This window comes from Furipterus horrens, unplaced genomic scaffold (assembly GCF_987537825.1).
Source record: "Furipterus horrens unplaced genomic scaffold, mFurHor1.1.pri manual_scaffold_11, whole genome shotgun sequence".
In the NCBI taxonomy this organism is placed as follows: Eukaryota; Metazoa; Chordata; class Mammalia; order Chiroptera; family Furipteridae; genus Furipterus; species Furipterus horrens.
Window position 1 is genome coordinate 44,129,829 of NW_028327181.1, and position 11,023 is coordinate 44,140,851.

General features: G+C 43.6%; 1 protein-coding gene across 1 annotated transcript in view; it reads left to right on the forward strand.

The window, feature by feature from the left end:
* AKAP10 (A-kinase anchoring protein 10) overlaps positions 1-10,672 on the forward strand; it is a 73,125-nt gene extending 62,453 nt beyond the window's left edge. The window contains exons 14-15 of the mRNA XM_090291805.1: positions 273-368; positions 9,592-10,672. Coding sequence (XP_090147931.1) covers positions 273-368; positions 9,592-9,597 — 102 coding nt within the window. The 3' untranslated portion in view covers positions 9,598-10,672. The remainder of the gene's footprint in view (positions 1-272; positions 369-9,591) is intronic.
* The last annotated feature ends 351 nt before the right edge of the window (positions 10,673-11,023 follow it).

The following is an 11,023-nucleotide window of genomic DNA, read 5'->3' on the forward strand; positions in this document are numbered from 1 at the left end:
GAGAGATGAGAGGAGAAAAAGAAAAATGTTTTGACCATCTTAATGTGAAGATTGTGTAACGTTTTGTACCCAGTAGCTGACTTTGGAAGACACTAGTGTGTTAATACATTATAGCCAGAGGGGGCCTGAGTTCTTTCATGCATGGCCATGTGCTTCTTATCTAAATAAGTAGCAATGATACGCACATACAGTTGTGTTTAGAGCACTGATAATATATGTCTTGATTCTTCTAACGAAGAACCGTTATCACCAGTTTCAACTCCTTCTTTTAGGCCCAAGAAGAGCTCGCTTGGAAGATTGCTAAGATGATCGTTAGTGATGTTATGCAGCAAGCACAGTGTGATAAGCCCTTAGAGAAGTCCACGAAGGTAAGGAGGACTTGCGTTCTGATAGAGCTTGTTTAAATCTGACAGGAATCAGATTCAGATATATAAAAATAAAAAAAGACTAATATTAGAGAGCTGCTGCTTCTGCCTTTGAAGGATTAACTTCTATAAGAATTATTCTCTCATCATAAACAACTAGAAAACTGACAAACTAAATGAAACAACTATTTCCAGATATTAAGCAACAGGCAGTAGAGGCCTGTAATCCTTAAAAGAAAGGTAACATTGAGATGATCCATAGCTCACTGATCAGAAGCAATTTCCAAAACACACATGGGCAAAACCTCACAGAGTTCATAGTTTTGCTGAATAGAGGAGTCAGAAATTGACGTTTGAGGAGCCCAAGCCAAGGTGGCTACAAGTCGTAGGATGGTACCAGAAAAGGAACTGCACAGAAAGAGAGCTCCAAAGATGCTTAGCAAGGGCCATTCAAGCCCGTGGGAGAGTACATGTGTTGGGTGAAATGTCCATGGCCCGGGAAAGAAGACCGGAAATCAGTGAGCTGAACAGTTTCTGGAACATGAGGCTAGGAATAGTTCATGTTTCTACTCGCCAGGGTGGGCAGATCTTGTGAAACACAAGGCATGGGAAGTGTCCTCAAAAACAAGCCTTACTACTGGAGCTACAGGAGTCCTGGAGTAAAGCACCTTAACCAAGCTTAAAAGCAGCTCTTAGAAGAACCAAACTGTTCTGTAAGTAACAACTGCATGCCAGAACGAAGGCCAACCTTCCTTAAGTGAACAACAGGATTCAGCACTTAACTGTAAAAATATAATGTCTGACATCCCATCCAAAGTTGCCAGGCATGCAAGGAAGCAGAAAAACTTGGCTCATAATTAAGAGAAAACACAATCTGTAGAAATCAAGCTCTAAAAAGTACTAAATAGAAAAAACTTCTGGAAAAGGGAGGAAAGGGAAGAATCAGTGAGGCGAATAGAAGACAAATAGCAAAATGATGGATTTAAATGAAATTATATTATTAATTACATTAAATATAAACAATTTAAATAGTGTACTTGTAACGCAGAGATTGTCAGATTGGATAATAAGGCAGAACCCAATTACATACCGTTCACCCCTGAACAGCATGGACTTGAACTGCAGAGATCCGTGTGTTCATGAAGTGCTTTCCATTGACTGCAGTTCAGTTGAGCCACTCAGTCCAAGCCTGTGTTGTTCTAGGGTTAACTGCCAGTTGGTATTCTGTGTACATGGAGTGCTGACTTCAGTTACATGCCAGTTTTCAACTGCACAAGCACTTGTGGCTGCTAACCCCAATTTTATTCCAAGGTCAACTTGTCCTAGCAGAAACCCACGTTAAATGTAAAGGCATAGGTTAAAAATAAAGTGATGGAAAAGACATACTGTGTAAATACTGTAATATAGATAGCTATATTACTATAAGTCCAGAGAAGGAAAACTCTGACTCCAAAAAACCTCCGCTGCCTTGCGGCATACCTCTTCAGGGGAAAGGCTAGGGGAGTAAACCCCAACAGAAAATCCGGAGCCGGAGTCCCTAAGGCGGTTTGACGTTGTAGTCAACACCGGCAACTCCTGCGGCGCACCTGAACCCAAGCTGTATCGACTCCGTCTTTCCCTTGGACCCTTCAGCTGCGAAGAGAGGGGGGGTCTGCTGCATGGGCAACAGCAGACCCTCCATATTACCCTGCCCAGGCTCTGTAGCTTCAGTGTCATCGCAAGATGTCGATTCAACACGGGAGGAGACAGATACCGTGTCACTCCCGAGTCGGACTGCACAGCCATTCTCGGCGGTGCAGATAGACTCTTAAGAAGCTACACCATCGTCTCTCGAGACGAACGGCTGCCGACGATTACTATAAGTCAGACTAAACTTCAAAAAACAAGGAATATTACCATGCACAAACAAGGACATTGTATATGATAAAGAGGTCAGTTCCCCAAGAATCTAAGTGGCATTTTTTAAAGCAATGCATCCAGCAGCACTTGAATATACGTTTTTTTTGGCATGCAGATGGAAAATTCACCGAGATATACCGTATCCTAGGCCATTAAAAAAGTTTCAATAATTTTTAAAGGATTTAAATCATACAGTTGTTCTCTGACCAGAAAAGAATTAAACAAGAAATCAATAACGGGAAGCTATGTGGAAAATACCCCAAATATTTGGAAATTAAACAGTATACTTCCAAGGTAACTCAGTCAAAGAAGAAATCAAAAAGGAAGTTGAAAATATATTTTGGACTGAGTTAAAAGAAAATAAAACAGTATTTTGGGGATAATGCTAAAGCAGTTCTTAGAGGGTACTTTATAGCGTGAAATACATTAGACAATACAAAAAGTCATAGTCTGTTTTGAGAAGCTAGGAAACGACCTCCAGTCAAGATGGCAGCATAGGTAAGCATGATACTCGCCGCCTCCCACAGCTGCATCAGAATTACAACTAAACTACAGAACAACCATCATTCAGAACCACCTGAAATCAAGCTGAATGGAAGTCCTACAAGTAAGGAATTGAAGAAGAAGCCATATCAAGACTGGTAGGAGGGGTGAACATGGAACAGGCTGGTCCCACACTGACATGTGGCAGGTAAAAAGCAGGAGGGCCCTAGCTGGTGTGGCTCAGTGGATTGAGCACTGGCCTGCAAACCAAAGTGCTACCAGTTTGATTCCTGGTTGGGACACATGCCTGGGTTGCAGGCCAGGTCCCCAGTTGGGGGCATGCAAGAGGCAACCACACACTGATGTTTCTCTTTCTTTCTCTCTCCTATACCCTCTCTCTAAAAATAAAGATATAAAATCTTTATTCAAAAAAAGCAGAAGGGATATCTTAGCTGCAGAGGTTTGGTTTCCCTGAGGAGCAAGTGCTCCCAGCTTCACACCAGGCCCCCCAGTCCAGGTTTGCAGAGCCAGGAAGAGAAGTCCCCATAACTTCTGGCTGCAAAACCAATGAGGCTCGAAGCTGAGTGAGACAGAAACTTCTGAAGTCCCAGGCAGTTCCTCTTAAAGGGCACATACACAGACGTACTCAGACTCACTCCCTCTGAGCTCCAGCGCTGGGGCAGCAGCTTGAAAGGCACCAGAGGGATACAGGGAGGAACCGAGGTGTCCAGCTCAGGATGAGAGCTGGGGGTCATCTCTGTTCCAGACAGAAGTGCTCAAAGAGGCCACTGCTCCTTTGATGAGCCCTCCCCCCAGAGAGCCGGCAGGTTGGTGCCACATCTGACGGGACTCCATCAAGCTGGCTTACACTAGTGGCCCTACCCTGGTGATTCTCTGAGACTCCAACCTCACAACTTTTAAATTCACTTTTAACTTTATTATTTTTAATTTTTATTATTTTTATTTTCTAAATCATTTTTTATTTTTCAGTTACAGTTTGTAACATTATTATATTATTTTCAGATGTGCACACCAGTGGTTAGACATTACATAGCTTGCTAAGTGGTCATCCCTATAAATCTTGCACCCAACTGACCATGCATAGTTATTAGAATATTATTGACTGTACTGTACACGCCCATGGCTATTCTGTAACAACCAATTTGTACATCTTAATCCCTTCTCCTTTTTCACCCATCCCCCAACCCCCTCCCATCTGGCAGCTGTCAAAAAGTTGTCTGTATCTTTGAATCTGTTGCCGCTCTGCTTGTTCATTTATTTTGTTTTACAGATTCAGTTGTTAATAGATATGTATTTATTGCCATTTTATCATTCATATTTTTGATATTTATTTTTCTTCTTAGAGAAGACCCTTTCACATTTCATATAATACTGGTTTGGTGGCAATGAACTCCTTTAGCTCTTTCTTGTCTGGGAAGCTCTTTATCTGCCCTTCAATTCAAAACACTAGCTTTGCTGTGTAGAGTAATCTAGGTTGTAGGTCCTTACTTTTCATCACTTTTAAGTATTTCTTGCCAATCCCTTCTGTCCTTCAGACTTTCTTTTGAGAAATCAGTTGGAAGTCCTAGCGGAGCTCCCTTGTAGGTAACTCTCTTCTTTTCTCTTGTTGCTTTTAAGATTCTCTCTTTATCTTTCACCTTTGGCATTTTATTTATTTGTTTGTTTATGGAGTTATTATTTTTCTATTACAATTGTCCCACTTTTCACCTTTGGTATTTTAATTATGATGTGTCTTGGTATGGGCCTCTTTGGGTTCATTCCATTTGGGACTCTGTGCTTCTTGGACTTGTATGTCAATTTCCTTCACCAGGTTAAAAAAGTTTTCTTATCATTATTTTTTCTAATAGGCTTTCAATTTCTTGCTCTTTCTCTTCTTTTTCCAGCACCCCCATGATGCAAATGTTGGTATGCTTTAAGTTGTCCCAGAGGCTTCTTACACTTTTCTCTTTTTTTTTTACATTTTGTTTTCTTTTTGCTGTTCTAATTGGGTGTTTTGCTTTCTTATATTCCAAATTGCTTATTTCACTCTTGGCTTCATCCGCTCTACTGTTGATTCACTGTAAGTTATTCTTCATTTCAGTTAGTTTGTCCCTCATTTCTGACTGGACCTTTTTTATGCTGTTGAGATTCTCACTAAGCTCACTGAGTATCCTTATAAACAATGTTTTCAACTCTGCCTCCAGTAGATTGTTGTCTTCATTTTGTTTAGTTCTTTTTCTGGAGTTTTTTTCTGTTCTTAATTTGGGACATACTTCTTTCTTCATTTTGTCAGCCTCCCTGTGTTTGTTTCTATGTATTAGTTGAGCTGCTATGTCTCCCCAGCTTGGTAAAGTGGCCTAATGTAGTAAATGTTCTGTAGGGCCCAGTGACACAGCCTCCCCATTCACTTAGGCTGGGCACTTGAGGTGTGTGCTCACACCGGGTATGCCCTCCTCTTGCATTTGAGCCTTGATTGCTGTCAGTGCATCATTGGGCAGGATTTACCCACAAGCTGATCAGCTGCAAGAACTGACTGAGACTGTCGACCACCGTGGAGTATCAGCTGTGCAGGGCCCACCCCACAGAGTAGGACTTACTTCAGCAGGGCTCTGATGCCTGTTGAGTTTGTCCCTTGAGTGTGTTGCTTGTGGAGATGGTTGGATGGTGGTGCTTTGACATGGTCTGAAACTGTCCACTAGCTGCACTGGCTCTGGGGCCTTCTGAGAGGTGCAGGCTAAGGTCAGGTGCTGCCTGTATTCTGCCCAGGGCCACCTTGCATGAGCTACAAAGCGATCTGCAGATGGCCGCTACTTGCACGGGGCTTGGAGGTGCCCAGGCGAATCCAGGCTGTGAACCAAGGCCAGCTGCTGGTACTGCTGAGCCTGGGGCCACTTAGTGAAATGTATGGGGCTCATTGAGGTCAGATGCCTCTTGTTTGCGAGTTAGGGAAATCTGAAGCATGAGCTAAGGCACGCTATTTGTATGGAGAAGCCACTGGAAATAGCTGAGGTGTGCCCGCGAGATGGGTGGTGCGGGGCCTCAGATAATAACCAGGGCTGAGAGAACAGTGTGAGTCAGATTGATGGAGCCTGAGATACGGCACCCACCTGTGGGCTCTGTGCGGGGAGGGCTCATCAGAGGAACCATGCTCCGCCAGCGCTTCTGTCTGTGAGAAAGCTGCTCCCAGCTCTTGCCCTGATGCCAGACCATCCAGTTCCTCCCTATGTGACCTGCTGCTTTTCAAGCGGCTGCCCCAGCAGTTGAGCTCAGGGGGAGGATTCCGAGTAAGTCCATGGGGGGGATTTTTTAGAGAAACTGCCCAATATCCAGAGCCCTCTGACTTTCTCAACCTCATTCTCCGCTGGTGTTTTGCAGCCAGAAGTCACAGGGACTTCTCACCCTGACTGGGGGGCGTGGTGTGGGGCTGGGACCCCTTGCTCCTCTGGGGGACCTCAACATCCTGGATAATTCCCTCCTGCATTTATCCGCCACATGTGAGTGTGGGACCAACCAGTTCTCCCTCTCTGCCCCTCCTGCCAGTCTCGGTGTGGCTTCTTCAACTCCCTAGTAGTAGGGCTTCCATTCAGCCAGATTCCAGGCAATTCCAAATGATGGTTTTTGTGTAGTTTAGTGGTAATTTTGTTGTGGTTGGAGGCGAGTACTGTGTTTACATACTCCCCCATCTTGCTGGGAAGTCCTGGCAAATATTTCTTAGTTCACACAGAGCATGAGACATTAAAAAAAAAAAAATTGATAAACTGAACTCCATTAAAAGAAAAATTGCTCATCAAAAGACATTGTGAATAAAATGAAAAGACTAATATGAATTGGGAGAAGATATTTGCAAAACATCTTTCTGATAAAGGAGTTGTATCCAGAATATATAAAGAACTCAAACTTATTAAGAAGAGCAACAATCTGATGGTTTTTAGACGGTCAGAATATATGAATAGACAGACATTACACAGAGAAGGCAGGCGAATGGCCGTTACCACATGCAGAGAGCTTAACATCAGTAGTTGGGAGGGAAATGATGACAAGTCACAGTGATACACAGCTGCATACAAATGGAGTGGCTAACATTCAGTAATAGGGCTGACAGATGCATTCGTTTGCAAGGATGTAAAGCAATTGAACTCTTAACACGTGACTGGTGGGAATGCAAAATGCTCTAGCTACTTTGAAAAATCATTGGTAGTTTCTTAAAAGGTGAAACAAACTAGCCAGGGTTTCTTAGGAAACTAAGTTCTGTCCTTTTGGACTGATCATACTCTCCAAAGAAAATTTGACCAGTATCCTTTATCTTGCTCCTTACTCTGCCTGGCAGATAAAGACCAGGCTGCCAGTGTTCTAGGAGCCAAGCGGAAAACGCTAGTGAAGTTTCTGGACTCATTATACATTCTTTCTAAGCCCCTCTTTTCAGTCTGGCACCCTTGTCCTTGGTCATACCGCATGTATCTTAGCCCAGAGACCCTGTTTTTAACCTGTTGAGAGAGGCATTCTCAGATTCTTCTGCTCGGCCAGGCAGTCACCTGACTGATCAGAGCTGTGAGACAGTAACTGTAGATTGTTAATGTCTATAGACAGGCTTTTGAGCAATCCTTATGTTTGTCTCCACCCGTTACCTTTACTGTAGGTACAGGCGGACTCTGCATTGTAATTCAGGTCACTTCTCAGCTGCTTCCACTTGACTCCTAGGATTGGGTTTTTTTGCATCTTCTAAGTAACTTACCACTCACCCTTTTGCTCCCAGCTTCTGAAATGTTTTCTCTTCTCTCAGGTTTTTCTTCGTTCCTGTGGCTTTGTGGTTTTCTAATAGTGCCACTTTAAGCCGGAATGGGTGGGATGGGTGTGATAAGCGTGCACCCTTACCCGGGGTTCAGTAGCTGCAGGAGTTAGGGAATTCTGACTTGCCACAGCTGTTCTTGTTAGTGTGTAGCTTCACCCGCTACTTCTGGTTTTACCCACAAGAGCCACACAAATAAGCATTAGAAAATTGAAGGCAGCCACTTAGTCCTCTCCCAGAGTTAAGAATTAAGAATTAAAGAATTAAGCTAAACATTCCCAGTTCCTTCAGCAGGTTTTCTTTCTCTGACTTAAGATGATTCACAAAGACTTAATGTGATAGGAGAATTTCTGTTCATATTTTCTGTGAAATCACTGAACTCCTCTATCCTTTACATTAGCCAAAGATTAGGAATCAGAGTTAAATGTGTTCAAATAACATCCCATATAACCCTCAGTAGTTTGGAAGACTTGAATTTAGATTGAGGTCCACCATCGCCCTTTCCTTGTTAACTTCCTAGCCAACTTTTCACTCTAGGATCTGTCATTACCAGAGCTTGGTTTAATTTGATCTTTTCACCAAACTGATTCTTACCAAAGCTTTTGTTCAGTTTTGCAGACTCTGCTCTCTTTACTATGTAAGGGTGATGATTTTTGTCTATATTTAGCTTTATTGGCTCAAACTTAAAGTAGCATAGGACAAGATAAAGGTGTTTTAAGAAGTGCAAGGTAGTTATTTTTGTGATTCCCCATTATCGTGTTGATGGTCAAATGTTTGAGAATATGGAATGTTTTTTTAGAAACCATTTTGGAAAGCAGATGTTTAAAATTAGGTTTTTCGTTTGAGGTTTATGTTCCGATTCCGTTACCATGCGCTTTTCACCCTGTTATATACAGATGTTTGCAGAATTTTGTTTTGTAAGCTTGCCGGGCCCTCTCTTTGGCTGGCCAGGGTCTCTGGCTGGCGTGTCCCTTGGGACCAGCAGTTTACTAGTATGGAAAAAGCACTAGACAAGCAGAACTCCTTTCATCTGGTTTTAGTCAATATGCATGACCTTTGCAAGTTATTTTCCTTCCCCAGTCTCTTATTTTCTCGTCAGTACATCAGAGAAGTTGGACGAGAAAATCTCATAAGATGCCCTTCTAACTCTCATTCCGTGATCTCAGGAATGTGAGGAGTCCTGTATCCGTGAAAGAGTGATCGGCCTCTTGATTCTGTGTTGGTGCCCCTCTGCGTTGCCTCTCCTGCTCCACATCTGCCTGTGGGATGTGCTTGGCATTGAACAGAAACTGCCTCCCAGCATCACTGAACTGTTTCATGTGTGTGTCCCGTCCCTCAGAGGAGAAGGACCTTGTCTTCTGTGCTGGTTGTTTCTGCCCCAGTGCCGTGAGCAAGCAGGGACTCGATCTGCAAGCTTGGCCTCTTTTTCTTCCCCAGGCATTTGACTGCTTCATATCACGCCTCTTTCTTCATTTAATGAGCCCCCTGTGGGTGGTCGTTTGGGCTGTTTTTGAGTTTTCCCTCTCACAAACAAGACTTCAATGAACCTCTGTGTGTGTAAGTCTTTGCCCTCTGTTATGAGTATGCTGTTGGGTTAATTCCGAGAAGTAGCAATACTCTTGTCAAAAAGTAGGTATTTTGCCCTGGTCAGGTGGCTCAGTTAGCTGGAGTGATGTCCCATAAACCGAAAGGTTTTGAGTTTGATCCTTGGTTAGGGTATGTAGGGGAGGCAATCAGTGGATGTTTCTGTCTCTCTAAGAACAATGAAAAAAAATGTCCTTGGGTGATGATTTTTTTTTAAAGTAAGTATTTTGTTCTAATATCTATTGCCAAAACGTAAAGGTAAGAACAACCCTGGATGCTTGGGGTGAGTTGCTTGATTTCGCTAAGCGTCCATTCACACATTTGTAAATAAAGGTAATGGTAGTGTTTTTGTTTTACCTCGCACATTGTTGTCAGGCTGCTTTATAGTAAACATTCACTAAAAGTTGTAATCTGTAACATCATGTATCACTGGTATAGAAATGCACCTTACCTTTTTCTTTTTCTTTTTTTCAGCTATGACTCAATACCTGAGATAAAGGAAATCTGCTTTTGAAAAATAAGAGAATGTTTTTCCTTTGGTTGGACTCTTACCACAGCCAATGAAAACAAAGCACTGTATTTCTGTACTCTGATATATCAACTGTTGTTCCCGAGGAAGAATGGCAGACAATCCTAGACTTCCACCACAAGCAGAGTGACATGTAGACATGTTTGCTGCGCAGCATGATCACAAGTGAAAGTCATGAAGACACAAAGTGGTATTGTTTACATTATCGAAAATTAGTAGTTTTCCAATGGCAATAACCTACTTACGAGAGTTTTAGTCACTGAAATAGACAGGGACCACATACTGTGGAAGGCACACAAGCCTAGAGCTGGTATTTGATGCACATCCTGGAGTGGTAGCCCGTCCCTAACAGCACCGTAAGGCAGGTACCCCAGGTGCTTTGCTTGGGCCTCTTAACGTGAACGGGAGTGAGCGCCTCGGAGAGCCAGGCGGCTCAGGGGGCGGGCGGGGCGGTGCCGGCAGGTGGTTCTGCTTCCCCGCGCCGGGCAGAGGCTCCTGTGTCGGCTGCCCTCGCAGAGGCGTTACTTCGGAGGAAGCCGGTAATGTCACAAGTCATGTCTCAGTGACGTGGTCCTTCCTTTTGCTGACAGTATACAATTTTCACATTTTAACTGCTCCTGAGATGCAGAGTACTTAAAGCCTGCTAACCGCAGGGTGAGTCTGCTTGCCTTTGAGCTTTAGGACTTGCTCCTCGGGAACTCTGTGCTCCAGGTTACTTAACTTTCCCTTCAGCATACACGTGGAAAGGAGTAAATGATAATGATCACTCCGTTGTCCCCTTGTGGGGCCTGGGACAAAATGTTTATCCCAGTTTGTATGATTTTTATTTAAGGTGAGCGGGTAGGGGTTGGCGGGAGGAAAAGCACTCGGTTTTGATGGCCTCCCCTTTCTTTGCTCTGAGCTGGAAGGTAGGCAGTTGTGGCCTTTTGTTGTCTGTCCTTAGGGCAGGGAGAGACTTCTTGCTGCACTGCCGCTCAGTCGGCTTCCAGCGGGGCTGTGCCGCCATCTGCAGGGCTGTCCCCTGGGGACATGCATCCCCCACCCCCACCCCCGCCGGCAAGACCTGCGCTCCCACCCCACGTGGGGCGGCTGTTGAAGGGGAAAGAATGCTGTCATGGGTGTCACTGCTTTTGCTCAGACTTTGCAAAAAATATATATATATATAATTATTAATCACCTCTGTCCTTGTGAAAGTCTTGAATGAATAGAGAATTTATTCCACTGCAATACTTGTGTAGAGAGAGGCATATGGTTTCATCCACAGAAGAAGCAGAAAGGCTGTGTATGAGGTTTTGGTACTATGTACCACTCTGTTATTCTTCTAAACCTGAAGTGTTCATGTACTGAAATCATATTCTATTTAATTGTGTGTGATTT